At 36.0% G+C, this 16,535-nt stretch overlaps 1 protein-coding gene across 1 annotated transcript; it reads right to left on the reverse strand.

Annotated features, from left to right (window-relative positions):
- Positions 1-491: 491 nt before the first annotated feature.
- On the reverse strand, positions 492-10,974 carry LOC586058 (sodium-dependent serotonin transporter). Its single transcript, XM_785856.5, has 12 exons — positions 10,410-10,974; positions 7,331-7,465; positions 6,722-6,932; positions 6,017-6,155; positions 5,463-5,597; positions 4,952-5,055; positions 4,358-4,482; positions 3,780-3,892; positions 3,240-3,371; positions 2,686-2,886; positions 1,463-1,633; positions 492-761 (listed from the first exon to the last, which is right to left on the reverse strand). Exons 1-12 carry the CDS (start codon positions 10,930-10,932, stop codon positions 681-683), a joined length of 2,070 nt encoding a protein of 689 aa, XP_790949.4. The 5' UTR covers positions 10,933-10,974; the 3' UTR covers positions 492-680.
- Positions 10,975-16,535: the final 5,561 nt, after the last annotated feature.

Genomic DNA, 16,535 nt, shown 5'->3' on the forward strand with positions numbered 1-16,535 from the left:
TTGTATGTCCACTTGGAACTACATTAACATGAGATATGATATGTAAATACCACGCCGAGCTAGGCGGAAGGATACAGAAATAAAGGGTCTTACAATATGGCTACTAATCAGTAACTACATCGTCTGCCAGACTCTATCATTTCACCGAGTCATATAACATATTACAACAGTCATGACAATATACAAATCTATCTAGTACAGTACTATCAAAATGAATGGCAAAAATGGTAGAATAAACATGAGCCATAGAAGAATAACGCAACAGAAATATAACGAAAAATATCAACATAATACATGAACATATTTCAACAAATTCGACGAGAACAATAGACAATTATACTAAAATGATAAAATATAACTCTTCGGAGAATATTACAGGAATGTTCGTTGACTTTTCCTTGTTAAAAGACAAATGTTTTGCAATCATAAATCTTGAATTGGCTCTAGTCCTTAAGATACATAATAATGATATTAAATAATATTCCGTTATATCGCGCTTGAGATGTCTCTGAGCGCTTTGCAGATTATCATTACCCCGGTCATTGGATTCAGTGCTTGCCCACACACACACACTATGTGCACAATCTCCACTCCCTGGGGAGCATAACAGCCAACTGGGACAACAGGAACAGAGTTAGATGTCCAATGCTGTTTGTCCATGACGGAAGAAAAGAGATTCATCACACACTATCGACTGATGAGCTGTCATACGATGTCTTATGATCGGGATGTTCCTGGGGAGAAGTTATAGCTACAAATCTCTGTATGGAGAAAAATAAGTAAATGAAAAATTGTATTTGAATAATAATAATGATAATAATAATAATATTCGGCTTTTATATCAATACATCAACGATGTAGGCGCCTTATTATTGCCCCGGTCATCGGATTCAGGCTTACTCGCAAACAATAGATGCACATTCTCCACTCCCTGGGGAGCATTCCAGCCAGGCGTCATTTTTACAAGCGCACACAGTTTGCTCATCTAGCCACATTAACTTTCGCATCCTGCCGGGTACCCCATTAACACCTGGGTGGAGAGTGGCAAATGTAGATTATGCCAAAGGACATTTCGTGCCGCGCGGGATTCGAACCCCGTACCTTGTGATCTGCAGTTGGGTGACTTATCCACTATATATATAGACCACAACACCTCAATCGAAGTCATTTTAAACTAGGATCTTATAGCAGCTTTACAAAATGGTTATTCAAGTTGGTGCATATGGGCATATATTGCAATATATATGCCTTAAAATGGGCCATTCATAATGTGACAATTATTACTTTTGTAAATGGAGAATTAAATACATGTATGTATACAGTATGTTATTGATGTCTTTGGATAACGTCTTCGAAATGTATGAGGTAAAGTTGATGTGCACGCCTTATAAGGCGCTAAGGACATTTGTGAAAATAAGTAACCCTAAGTGCATTGGCCTATACTTTTATCAATGAGCATTACCTCCTTAAGGGATCCTGGTGTAATGAGAAGCTTGTAGAGAGCAAATGCAGGAACACAGACAATAGTAGACATAGTGAGACACCATCCTACACCAATAGACCACTGTGGATAGGGTTCCCCTTGGAATCCTACCATAGGGCGATGCATGAATAGGCCAAACACCACTACGAACTGAAAAAAAGAACAAGTAAGAAACAAAATTGTATAAATGAATGAATTTGAATCATGTTAAAGGTCGATACGTGAATAGTCCAAAAACCACTATGACCTATGTTAAACAAAGAAAAGGCAGTGAACAAAATTTCGATCAATGAAACAGTGAGGGGATCCAATATGGAGGGGAAAAGAAAGTACGATTTAATAAATTTGGAATTCAACAAATTTCACTGTTCAATTCATTTGTATGACTGCCTAAACTCATGAATAGAATCATCACAAGATAAGGTTCTCTACGTGTCCTGGTGCTCTCACATTTCATAATTCACCATAACGAGAAGATCCATGAAAGTATAGGTCCTAGCAAGACATGACTTAGTTATCAAGTAGATTTCGAAGTTGGTCTATACTTTTACGAAAGAAACATGATTTGAAAGTTGGTGGAGAAACCATTATAAGATACAACCGAGGTCTGCGAGAGTTGTGTAATCCATCTAACTATCATCGCAACTGAGATACACCAGAAATAAAGATATGATTATATAAAATATGATAACAACCAAAAACGTGTTATGACAATATAAAAAACTAAGTGAAAGAAGAAGAGCATTAAATGCAAAAGTAATAACCAATGATGAACAATGGAATTACGTATGCGACAATTATTATCATCATATTAGTATCATAATCAACATGTGGTGCCACGCCGCACTAAAAGAATTTGCATTCATTTCCCTTATATCGAATTAAAAACTTATCATCCATGATGACTATGATTTTGTGTCAGTCCTGTTATTCAGTGAAAACCTACAATTCCATCTTATATAACGGATCATCGACCCCACACAAGAAAAATAAAAGTGATTCCACCCTCTTTGAAAGAGGGAAGTTATACAAAATCTTCCATCTTCCCGCAAATATGTTTTCATTTTCAAGGTCTTTTTATACTTTCATCTTAGAGTAAGGTAGTAAACAGGAAGAGACAGTTGGATCACAAAGAAACCAACTCAAGGGATATTGGGACAATTTTGATCTACTGATCTACAGATCTACTGATAGGTACTTACGAGTAGCATGGCTGGACTTAGAATACTCCAGCATAGCTGCCAGTACACGCTGGGTGTTCGGCCTATCATCGTACGAATGTCGCTAGTAAAGTTTTGTAGTCCGTAGAACCATGTGATTGAAATAGCTTCGAGAACGACGACGAGGAGGAGAGTGGTTGAGGCGCCGTAGCTCTCTAATAACTGAAATACATATTGACCGCCCTGCATGGTGATAGAACAATTAAAATTATATTATATATGTATGTGGGGGGGGGGGGGGGACGGGGGACGGGGTGCTGCGATGTGAATGCGGGCGTGGGTGTGTGTGCCTGCATGTGTGTTGCCAGTCTTTTTTACATCTCATTACTAACTGAAGTAATTCTGTGGCGCATAAGTCATGGGTACATATTTTAAATTTAGGAAAACAGCATTTTAGACCCTCAAACTCCTCCTGTCATCATTGTTACTTTCTAAATGGTTACCTATACCAATGCCATGATCGTTCTTTGCCACGCCTACACTTAAACTTTGAAGTATACAATGTTCCTTATGAGACGAACAACATAAACACTTACGTAAGTAACCGTCGTAAGTGAGCCGAGGAAGATAAAACACACAACGCAAGCAACGAAAATTTCCCGATGTTTACCGATCGTCTTCGGATTGCGATCACACCAAGCTGTAATGATCGATTCCAATCCACCGAACTGCAAGGAGAATTAGAAACAAAACGGTCAAATCAAGTTCCAATAAATTGAAAAGTAATTGCTAGCAGTTTTATAGTTTTCTGGTTCAAGAAGTCGTAAGCTAGTGCTGTCATGATAGAGGTTTATATAGACGGTGGTTTTCTGATATTTGTAGTTGTCAGGGGAGTGTATTTGGCGAGTCTTTTTTTTTGGGGGGGGGGGGGGTGGCAATGTGGGGATGGTAGTTCGGGCAATGTATTCCAGATACAATAGTTTTAGTAATTTCAGTCAAACAGATTATATTTTTCTGTGTGAAAATCCTTTTCTTTAACAAAATAGTGATAAACTTTGCATCCCCTTTATTTTGTGTAGAGCCAAACCTAGCTAATTCCGATGACATTGACATAATGTATTAAATGGCATACTTACAGTGCTATCTAGACCTAGTGAGATGATCATAACAAAGAAGATGACAGCCCACCAGGTTGAGCCTGGTAACTGACTGATAGCTTCAGGGATAGCGATGTAGATGAGCCCAGGTCCTGTTCGTAATCAGAGGGGTAATGTTTAGTCGTGAAGTGGTAATGGAATATCATCAGGTGTTCTAACTAAAAAAGCGACAACTTTAATGCATGTGTCGATCCACAAAGCATAAGAAAAGTATGATCTTTCGTCAAGGAGAATTATGTTTTTAAGCTTCATTACTGGTATTGACAGAAACATATACATTAGATGAAATACCTCTACCAAAAGACTCTTATAGAAAATGCAAAGTAGAAATGATCAAAGGATTATAAGGAAGTGAGCTTGTTAGTCGTGAGCATAATTATGTGCAGGCTACGGGTGTGCAAAAGTGAGTTTTTGGTATCCGATGTTTTCATCGGTTTTGTTGCTGGTCCGAAACCCCTGACTTCTACATGAAATACAAACATGTTTTTCTGGAAATGCAAGTCAAAAACTAGACACAAGACGAGGTTTAAATTTGATCCAATGCAGAATGTACTAACCATCAGGTGTTACTTCTTCAATATCTCGCCCCTGTTGGACAGACATGAAACCCAGCACAGAAAATATGGCGAAGCCAGCTAAGAAGCTGGTAAAGCAGTTGATACCACTCGTAATCAGCGCATCCCTGTAAATACAGAGAACATCATAGTTCGATCAGTCAAGTTAGTGAGTTTGTCTTGAACAATTCCCATTGTAAGGTTTCAGGTTAATCCAAATTTAATCCGATTTAAGCAGAAGATCATAATAATCATAAGGGAAATAGAAAAGGGCATGTCAAAACATGAAGATAGAGAATATGTATCCCAATTCATCCTAACTAAACAAAACACGTGTACCGCCAAGCATTGACATTGAATACTAGTATAATAACTTAGTGAATGGATCGGTGTTTACGCTTAATCAATTCAGTAGAACTGCCTCCATCCAGATATAGCAGTGTATAAGGTTTATATGTGTTCCTAACCAAGCAAAAGTCATGTTTTTATCATGTTATCCTCCTCCTCATGAAATAAATCGATTTTCCCTTATAAGGTAAAGTTGTATCACATTCATCAAGCTAACATGCAATACAGGAAATGTTTATCAAGACTTACTTGAAACAGTTGTTATGGAGTTTATTATAACTAGAGAAAGCAAGAATAACACCGAAGCCCGGACCAAGCGAGAAAAACACTTGGACAGCTGCATCAACCCATACCTGAAAGAAAAAAGAGATAGCATGAATAACAGTGGGGATAGAAAGTAGTAATAATGTAATTCACGATTAAAATGTTTTCTTTTTTACTTGCTATTTAATTTCGGACGAAAATTCTGATATCAAACATGTCACGTCATTTTAAACAGACGGAATATTACAGAAAATTAAATAAAAACAAATATACCGGACAGAAACAGCAATGGCTAAAAATACCAGTATGGTGGAAAAGGAAGAGGAATTAAATGACAAGAAGAGAGCAAGGCAGAATGAGGACGAACCGTGTGTGTGATAGGGAGGGGTGGAGAGGCGAGAGAAATAAATGAAGAGAGATAGAGAGAGAGAGAGAGAGAGAGAGAGAAAGAGGCTGGGGGAGGGGGGGGGGGGTGGTGGTGGAGGGGTGTACGTACCCCAGCATTTCGTAGAAGATGCCATTTAGGTTTGAGATAGTAGATGATGCCTGATGAAGCGCCCTCTAGTGTCACTCCTCGAATGAGAAGAACGATGAGACAGAAATATGGTAGAGTAGCTGTCACCCAAACCACCTAATAAAATAACATACCAAGAAAGAAAATGTAGGATGGAGACAGTTTAAATACCACATCATGTGATCATTGCAATCATTATGTTTTACCAGCTGTAATCATACAACTATTTTTTCTTTATTGTTTCTACTACTACTATGCTTGTCATTCAATATCCAGGGGGTTAGAGGGTGGCGGATTGGGCTTCAGCCCCAGCTCCCACACCCCCGAGGACTCTGGAAGTTTCATATTGTCTGGAAACGAGTCCCTCATATTAGGGCTACGAGTCGCCCCCAATCCTAATACTTTGACAGCGAGGTATATAACTTATACATCTTATCTTACTTCTTATACTATTTGACTATTTCCGCTAACTGATAATTTGTGATTGAAACTCATTTTTGTGGATACGGAAAGACATAATACGTGAAATACATTACCTTTCCTGAAGCCTTGATGCCTTTCCAAATACTGAAGTAAACAATGACAAATAGAAGGAGGAGACAAAGAGCGAGCTCCCACTTTAATCCTCCAAGATCACCGATACCAGTTGAGAGATGAGATCCAATAACTTTACGTCTAAGTGCCATAAACACAATATATTAAAATGCAATTCAGTTTGCGATAAGTAAAGATAGCAAAGGTATTGTGTATGTAAACTTATTTTGATTCTTTGTACGTTTGTAAAATGTGAGCAAAACAAATTTCCAATATTGGACAATAAATTGAAATTGAAATGAAATTGAATTGAAATTGAACGTCAGCGAGGTCTTATTTTTTTAATACAATTAATGTTGGTAATAGCAACAACAATAAGTCATTCTTACTAGGTGATACATTTATTAAGACACATAACACTTTCAAACAAAGTCAATAACATTTGTGGACTGACAATAAGAGTAAACTTTTAGGGGAACCTATAATCTACTGTACAAGCTACAAGCTACAAGCTTTTTAATAGGTTCCTCACATTTCACCCTGTATAATCTACTATTCAATACAATTAGTTTCGACGTCTTTACAAAGAATTGATTGTATAATGTGATACTTTTATTATATTTCATATTATGTTCTAATTTCGTCAATTATGTAAATTCTTTTTTGTGAAATGTGTAACAAAATAAACTTGAAAAACTTGAACTCACTCAAAGAACTCAGTGGCAGGGGTCACGCTTGTGTTACTGAAATTCTCTGCAAACGGACTGGCACAAAACTCAGTGTTCCAATCATTATCACAGCTCGTCCATGGGAGTGTTGTAGCGAATGACGCAATGAGGTAATAGACAGACCATGCAGTGATGGTCGAATAGAAGAACCCCACATAGCAGTTAATGATGCAGATTGCATAGCCGATACCTACAGAAATTGAATGGTCGAAATATCCTCAATTACCATCTCAGTCGACTTGTATGATAATCGTAAAATCATCATCGTCATTCCTATAACGAGAATAATTCATCACAACTTCCACTGTAATCACCGTCGTTATCATTATCTTTTCCCCTCGACAATCATCATGAACATCGTTATATTTCTTATTATCATTATGAATATCATCATCGTCGACTTCATCATGATAACTCCTATTGTCACATTCATCGGCATTATTATGGTCAACACTGCTATTCTTTTCGTTTACTATCACAATACCATCCATTATGATCATAATCATTATTGTTAATCATGTTTATTCATCACTATCATCATTATCACTATAATCATCATCATCATCATTATTGATCATTTTCTCTTACCTCCCATGATAGGGCATATTCTCCGCCAGACTGTAATGCATCCTGTTCTTTGGTACTGCCCTAGAGCCATCTCCATATACAAGAATGGTACTCCACCAAAGACAGCCATCAACGCGTATGGCACTAAGAAAGCACCTGTAACCATGACAACCAAAGTTCATAATGGTCTGCTATAATATTGTCAAACAAGTACAGTTAAAATAATCCTAACTAGAGCTTCCATTTATTAACAAAAAATATATATTCATATTCTGCTCTTGACAAAAAAGTCTACCTTCAAACTACCTTCTGATGACTTGCTATAAACGAAAGCTCTTTAAAAGATACATGGGTTTGATAGATGAACGACATTCTTCATTTATAAACTCTATCAGGATAGATTTTTTTTCTTCAATCTCTTATACTCCGTGGGATGACAGGTGATGCAGATGCTTGAAACTTATAGATTCATATCTCCTCTTTTCAGACTTTTAGAAGTAAATATGTTTAATTTGTCTCAATCGATTGATAATGGAAAGAATCTTCATAATCTATAACCCTCCTGATTGCCATCGTATCAAATCTAAACGAAATACGTACATTTAAATGCAGATTTACGGCAATTTCTGTGCTTAAGCTAGTGCTTGGAACCATCGTAAATGCGACGTACAGTCATTAATACTTTCATTATTAAGCTAACCAATTGTTACCAATTGTTAAAAGAGTTGGATTCCACGTTATGATATAATGAATATAAGATGCATATTGCACACAAATTACGTGACTAAAAGTGAAAGGCGTTCATGACTCTATTGGTAACAAATTGGTTCAACCGCATTGTCAAGTAGGCCCTTGGTAGTTCACAGCAATAGATATTCTTTAGCGTTCACTTTTAATTGGAATTAATTGTACTCATGGGAGTATTACTTTGTATTACGCTCGTGAACCTAATAGGCAGGGCATGAATATTATTATTTATTAATAGATCCAGCCACTACAGACATGCAGCAATTCTGTCCAGATTATGTTAAACTCATTATAATGATATTATTGTTTGAATGGATAAAGGGATGGGGGGGGGGGGGTGTTTTTAGATTTCCAATGATGTTTGTATAAACATAAAAACAAAACTGAAACGGAAAAAAGGGAACAAGTGATATCAATTATTGAGTGAGGATCTCTCATTTATTTGGATGATTTCAGAGTGTGCATCTCCGGTAAAATCACAATTTATCATGGGACTTATTCAAAAGTGTTAATTCTTGAAAACGTACGATCTTATACAAAATCCTCACTAGGTTTGTGAATTCAGAAGCAATTTGTAACCATGTTTCTGACTGCCATTCCAGACTCCAATCAGTGTCAAATTTATAGAGACTTATTGAACGCGGATATTGAGAACTCACTAATATGGCATTATTATGCAAGAAAGAAAATCAGCAAGTAGCGTTCACGCCCGTTCACGTACTCTTAATTTCAATGCTTTTCAAATATATTTTTTTCAATGAAATTCAAGCAAACAAACAAACAAACAATTACATTGAACTGTATTTCATAACCCTGAATGTTACTTTATGAAATCCTAATTAATCATGTTTATCATTCATCATGTGTGACCGATGACAACTAGCATAACATCGGACAAATAAATTGGAATATGAAAAGAATAGTTATGAATTGTGCAAACAATATTTCAATTTTTAAATGATAAAAGAACGACAAAGACTAATCATCACGATGACTTCGTTTCAATTGAAAACAAAAGGGTATTACAAAAATTCCCCAAGCAGCATTTCCAATGAGTATCCTTTCGGGAATAGCAACTAACTGCTGTTTATGTGAAGCGGTTTATTGCTTCTCCGTTCTTTTATAAATGCGACGACTGAAAGCAGGTTTTCTTTGAAGAAAGTTTTAAAGTTGCCACATTATAAAATAATCATTTATTGTGTTTAAACGCGGTGTACTGTTAAAAGGACTGTCATTAGCTCTCTTTATCTAATTCATCTAAGAATTTAAGAATGTGATTTCTTCGATTGTCCAAACCTCCACCACCTCCTCTAAATAAAGGGTGTCTTCTTTTCATGGTGCACTTATCTTTCCTGTTTTAACAGATTTATATTACCTGTGTAAGATTTTAATATAAGTTCTTTATATCATTTCTACTGGTTCTATTAAAAATACTCAGGAATATTTCATGCAAAAATTTCGGAGCTATATTATGATCCTGTGGATATGATCAATTATGTACTTTGTCTTCAAATCGTTAGTCGTATATATCACACCGGAGTGTTGGCTCAAACAGCAGAGCGTCCGCCTCACAACCGGGAGGTCGTGGGATCAATCCCCGGCCGCGTCATACCAAAAGACGTTAAACAATGGGAGTTGCTGCTACCTTGTTTGGCGTTCAATTTAACCATGAACCTAATACAAACAATAAGGGATAGAGCAACATCGATCTGGCGGTGCTCAGTGGCTGCCGGGCTCACGATCAATTGGGCAAAAAGAATTTTCATTTCGGTTGAATAAAATTTGGAGTGGACTAAAAGATTATTTATTTATTATTTTTGACAGATTCTTTTCCTAAAATATTATTTGTGTTTTTTCACGCTCTCATCTTTGGCTGAAATATAGGCCTAACACTATAAATTCTTATTTAGAGTAGAATGCATCATGATAATTTGATGTGGTAGAAAACAATATACAATTAAGCTTATATTATCAAGACTTTGTTAGGTTACTTTTTGATTAAGTGCTCCTATTTGATCGATATTATGACCATTTTCATTATCAAAATGTGGTTTATGTCTTAGTTTGTGGTCGTGATATTATAAAACGTAATCGATACAAAAACATGTTGTAGATGTAGCAAAATCATAGTTGTAAGCATCAAGGAAATCAACGATTATAATGTAAGAGTGTAAATGAAGAAATCTCAACTTAAAAAAAATTGTGGACAGAATGTAATGTGTAAAGGATGCAGCTTGGCCTGCATCATCTAGAAGTCTCTTTAAAAAGGAAATCTTGCCCTTTGTCTTTTAGTAATCATTCTGTACTTCATCATTTAAGACTAAAATATAAAAATAAAAGAATATCGACCTACCTCCACCATTTTTGTAACAAATATAAGGAAATCTCCAAATGTTTCCGAGGTCGACTGTGAAACCGATGACGGAGAGTAGAAAGTCTGCTTTCTTTCCCCATACTGCTCGTTCTGATGTCGGTCCATCGATGTCATCTCGTGGTTCATTGGTATCGTATGTGATTCTATTATCCCCATTCAATCCACGGTACCCATTCTCAGCCCGCTGGGATAAGGCTTCCACATTAACTACTGGTGGTGGAAAACCGAGAACATGTGTCTCTTTTCCTGATTGGGGCCAAGTTTTACCAGGCATGTTGAGTTTGCTTTCACTTTGGTCCAACTGAACAATATTATCTGGGCTCTGTGGTTCAATGAGTGAAGTGAGAGCAGTCTCCATCGTATCCATCGTCGTCTTGTATGTTGACGTGATCGTCTTGATCTCCGTTGGGAGTGAGATAATTACCCTTGATATCGATGTGTCTCCTTTCTCACTTTTAGATGAAAGAGTGAGAGGTATAACACCTTGCGTGTTGCTAAACATCGACGAATCATCTTTACCATGAGAACAGAACGGTTTAATTGATGGCTCCGCCTCCTCCTTCCTTGTGATGCATACGTCATCAATGGAAATGAATCGAAAGGCTTCATTTTCCATTATTTGGTCACTTCAAAGCTGCCAATCATACAAGATTACGAAGAGGAAGGAAACTTCAGAAATATCGTGCAGTTCACCTACAGCAAAGTAAGAGAAAGTAGGATACGAGATGTAGATGAGTGTCCTAATCAACCTTGGATCATTAAGGGATATAGGGTACACGGGAGACATATTAAACACCTAATCATCCAACCTTCATTCTCTAATGAGCAATTAAGATATTGTGTGGATCTTCATCATTTTGGCACCGATCCCTTCACTAAATGAACGTCTACATTTTAAGGAGTCCAAACAACGCATGTAATCAGTTAGCCTACATGATTCAAAGTTTTTCTACCATTTCAAATCTGAAAGTTGTTCGACTTACCTTAGCACTTTATAACTGGACGAGTGTTTTAATGGAATCCAAAGCTACTGACACCACTCAATAGTCTTCCTTCCAACCAGTTTTGTTTTTTGTAAATACATAAATACCTATTACATAACAATAATAAACTATAATGCCAATCATTATATTATATCCGGTAGATCAAGCAAAGTTAATCTGGCATTAAGATCAAGGCCGTTTCTAGTCTTAACTCTTTTTCTTAGTGGAATTTGTTTTAATCACGTCTGAACATGCAAACTAGTAGTTATAGCAGTGAGTAGGCGGACGGCCCTAGGGTTTGTACACGAATATTTTCGTACTTATACTATTTCATTGACTCGTGTACATTAACTTTGACATTTGACATTTGATATTTTGACACTATTTTCGAGACAAAATGGACTTATAACACGCGGCGTGTCTATGGGGTTTTGACGAGGTCTTGACTTTTTGAATTTAATTAGGGATTTTTCATTTTGAACTTGTACATTTTTTCGATAAAAACTGACTTATAATTACACGTGCGTCTATGGCATTAAGACTTAAATTTTACTTTGGGATTTTTCATTTTGGACTTGTACATTTTTTTCGAGCAAAATGTGACTTACAAAACGTGTTTCTATGTGAATTTTGACATTTTGAATTTTACTTAAAGATTTTTTTTTAGAAATTATTGACGTTTTGAATAGTGCATGATAGGTATTTTCTTTTTTGGAACTGACTTTTAACATGCGTGTCTATGGAATTTTGACTCTTTGACTTTCTTTCTATACTTTGAGTTAGAATTTCTGAGGAATGTTTACAACGCCGTTGTAGGTTGGATCAATATCTATTGTTCGATCAACTAAATGAAGGAATGTGTATTGACCCATACTGTGATCCTCGCGTGGCAACACGGGGAAGCGTATTGTAGCCTATGTGTAAAGGGTATTGATTTTGTATAGGTCTAGTGTCTTTTGTATTTGAATTACCTCTTTTCAGCAATAGTACCGTCATTACTTATTGATCGTACATCGACTTTATGAACCTCTCAACGGACTTTCGACAAATGAAGCTTGTTTTACTCCGACCTGTTCATACCGCCGAGTTCTTTGGACTTTCACACAACACGTTGATATATAGTTCAGGGCTATGTTTGGACTCTCTCAAAACATCATCAAAACAGATTTGAATACAAAGATAATAATTGCAATTTAGTCATGTTACCATGGGACGGAGATAAACTATACAAAACATTTTTAACTAGAGAAATAGAACCCAAGTCACATTATTATTTCATCGTAAATATGTAAAAAATATATATATATATATATATATATATAAAACAATGTAACATAATAATGTATAGCAAACGTACACACCGTAAATCCGCAGTTTAGCGCCGTAACATGCCGTAACGCCGCAGCCGCAATGTAACGCCGTAACACCGTGTCGTTAATATCCACAACGCATTTAACGGATCATTCATCTCTATGCTTCATCACCAACTTTTCTAGACGAAGTACGAAAATATTCGTGTACAAACCCTATGGCCGTCCGCCTACTCACTGCTATAACTACTCAGACTATTAAATGTAAAAATAATAAGTGACACGTTTCACACTTTTATTTAAAACAAAACTGTAAAAAAGGAGGTCGACATACCCTTCATGCAAAGTTTGTGACCTCTGAATATTGCTGAATTAGTTCGAAATCTCACACAGTATCTTTTGATCGTACGTCAGAAATAGGAAAATATTTAGCCCCCCCCCAAAAAAAAAAAAAGAAGAAGAAGAAATAACAAAAAATAAATATATATATGAATATATACGTATATGACTTTACAGAATTATCGCAAAGGTACAAATATGGGTCGTACAATAGTAATATGTTTTATATGGTTTAATTGTTAGAGGGCGTAGCATGACTGGGCGTGTTTTGATTTATTTGTATGCTACACTGTTAGAACGGTGTTTAAAATATCACTGTTTAAAAGAATGTTGTTTAAAAAAGTAAACAACATTGTTCAAAATCGGAAAATCAGTGCTCGATTGACTTAAACAACTATGTATTAAAAGACAAAAATATTTAATTAAACAGAGTTGTTTAAAAAGTCCCGGGGGCGTCGTTGATATTTCTCGATACGCGATTGCAATTTGCGCACACACATACGATATGCACAAAGTAAGTACATAATACATGCATGCAAGCATGCAGTGCTAGTGTGCAGTGCAAGTGCATACGAAAATGGCGGAACAAGGGCAAGGCGACGACTTGGTTCTTCTCGGCTTCGCCGATGGGGTTTAGGTGAAGTTATAGAGACAAATAATAATGTTGTCTGTCACTGCCATGAATATGATGAACAAATGTTGAAGTAAATTGGCAACAAGCTCTGCATGTTACAGTGTATAAATCGTTGTGATTATTGCAGGAGTGGTTCCAGTAGGTCATTTCACAAATTCAAACAACCAGATAATAACCATTAAACAGTTCTGTTTAAAATTTAAGCAACTCCTTTTAAACAACCCAGTTGTGCAGTAATACTGAATAAACAACAGTTGCATAGTAATTTAAACATTACTGTTTAAAATTTAAACAACTTGCTTTAAACAACCGAGTTGTGCAATTTTATTACTAAACAACTGTTGTTTAAAAGGTTTCCTAATTTTTAAACAACTAAGTGTTCAAAGTGTAAACAACCTTAATTTGTTTAATTTTTAAACAACGTTGAGCGATTCACCGGTTAACTCGGGGTTGTTTAAAATTTTGAACAAATTGTTTAATTTTTTTCTAACAGTGCAAGAAGAGAATAATGTGTTCTCATTGTTTTTTTTCTTCTAAACCCTGTACACCTTGACGTACACTGTTAGAAAAAAATTAAACAAGTTGTTTAAAATTTTAAACAACCCCGAGTTAACCGGTGAGGGGGGGGGGCACTTCACCACTGGAACTTTTTTTCGAATTACCTATTTTGGGGAAACCGGTACCTTATATTAGGGCAGCACGGGTTTATTTGTGAATTTTATATCTTATTCAATAGTGAAAAAATTATAAAATACATTAATAGACAAATAATAAATAAACATAAATGTTTAGTAAATTTGGTGATGAAAAAAATTTAATCTCCAGTAAAAAAAAAGTTCTAAACTTCTTGTCTCGATTGCAAATACAAAACTTGGCAAGAGAAGGCGGCCTCCTAAACATGACCCCCTATCACTTTGTAGTACCATATGAACACCCGATCCATTAAAATGATCATGAATGTGGAATTCTGTATCAGTCATGTACGACCTCTAGCAAAAAACATTTAACAAAAAAAGGTACCAACAGTGACTTAAAGGTAAAGACCAGTTTTGGAAACGCCCCAATTTCAAAAAATGAAATGGAAGCTCTCATTACCAATCATGTGAAAGAATATGTTTTGATTAATACATGATGATAAAAAATTTGCTGGGAAACCGCCTACTAATTCATATATTTTGTAAATTTGTTTCTCTCATGGTTTGTGAGAGATATAGGGTAGTCCCATATACATCTTTCTGTGTATAGTGCTTGTAACTTTACGAAGAATGGGCCAAATTTCTTATCATTTTGATGATTCCAGAACCTTGCAGATGCTAGATGCTAGATGATCAACCTTTTCTGATCGATTCCACAACGTTTCTTTCACAATGCAATCGCTTGACCATAACTGGTCTTTGCCTTTAAAATCGATCTTCGAATTTCGTTTTGTATAAGATATATTGTATAGTAATACAAAAATAACGATAAATGTTTGGCATCTCTATCTGCATAGAGCTACGTTTTATTAATATGATGATTTCACTAACATTTAGATTGCAAAACAAAACATTCTTGTTAAGAAAGAATCAATTAATACCAGATTATCATTTTTATTATTTTTTGGGTGAAAATGATAATAACTGATCAAAAACCTCTATCATGACCTAAAAGCAACAGTGAGAACCAGTAACGGCAATACTGAGTGGTTTGGAATTGGCAGGGGAGTACGTCAAGGCTGCATACTGTCTCCCAACCTTTGTAATACTTATTCTGAGGACATTATGAGAAATGCTCTAAGTGACAGAAAGAGAGTTGATGCCTTTGAAATGTGGTGCTACAGGAGGCTATTGCAGGTGTCCGATGGAAAGATAAAAAGACAAATGTGTGGGTCCTGGAACTTGAAAAGATTGGAACAGACTTGATCATCAAAAGAGAAATCATGGAAAGAAAACTAAACTATTTTGGGCACATTGTTAGGAGATTTGAAGGTGTTGAGAAGCAAATACTGCAAGAAGCAGTCGAAGGAAAACGTCCACCAATATCTTGGACTGATGATATCAAGAAAGTGTCTGGAAAAGGAATGAAAGGTGCAACACAGATGGCAGGAGAAAGAGTTGCATGGCGTGCTCTCTAGAAGACCACAGCAGCGTTTTACAGCGCCACCAGAAGTTGATAATGATGATGATAATAACGATATTAGCACGCAACTTACCTGATTGAGATGAGGAACTCGGTAAAACAAATCCAATAGTCGAAGATAGTAAGAAAGTTATAAAAAGGATTTTTTTAACGTGTAAGCTGTTTTCTTTCACGGCATATTTTGTTTATATGTAGTAAATAAAGAAACAGCGACCACTTTTATACAATTTGAAATGTGAAGGGATAACCTTTACTGTACGACATGACAATGAACTTGAACCAGACCACTTTGATTTGAAGAAACAGTTCAAGCTCAGTGAAATCCCATTCTCACAAGGTTATAACAACAAATAAAAACTAGGTTAATTATTTTAGTAAACTACCCTACTTTTTCGAATCTTTTGCAGTCTGTTATTTCAAACGTGATCATTTTTAGATGGACCCCTCTGAAAAGACAGCTTTTAGCACACAAAGGCATTTCAACCTACGAGTGCAGATTAAATAAATCTATGTCAATGGGTGTATAAAGAGTGACGTTTTAGCAAGTGACAATCGACTTGATGAGGACTTTAAATAATACTACTACACTACGTCTACTACTATTAATATACAATTAAAATATCATTATTATTTATGTATTGTGCAAGACAGGGTCTGAAGTATGTAGACTGGCAGAACGAGGTCAGATCTTCTTCGAACGGCAGTGGTATATCCTGTGTCC

The sequence above is a fragment of the Strongylocentrotus purpuratus genome, unplaced genomic scaffold (genome assembly GCF_000002235.5).
Source record: "Strongylocentrotus purpuratus isolate Spur 01 unplaced genomic scaffold, Spur_5.0 spur5_scaffold_2, whole genome shotgun sequence".
Lineage (NCBI taxonomy): Eukaryota > Metazoa > Echinodermata > Echinoidea > Camarodonta > Strongylocentrotidae > Strongylocentrotus > Strongylocentrotus purpuratus.

What these genes read in the sequence shown, in the direction of transcription:
- LOC586058 (XM_785856.5), bottom strand. Translation starts at nt 10,932, where the DNA reads ATGTTTAGCAACACGCAAGGTGTTATACCTCTCACTCTTTCATCTAAA. An exon ending in TGAAGAAGTAACACCTGATG is followed by an intron (nt 3,893 to 4,357) that starts GTTAGTACATTC and finishes GATTACGAACAG; the next exon opens with GACCTGGGCTCATCTACATC. An exon ending in CACTAGGTCTAGATAGCACT is followed by an intron (nt 3,372 to 3,779) that starts GTAAGTATGCCA and finishes TTCTCCTTGCAG; the next exon opens with TTCGGTGGATTGGAATCGAT.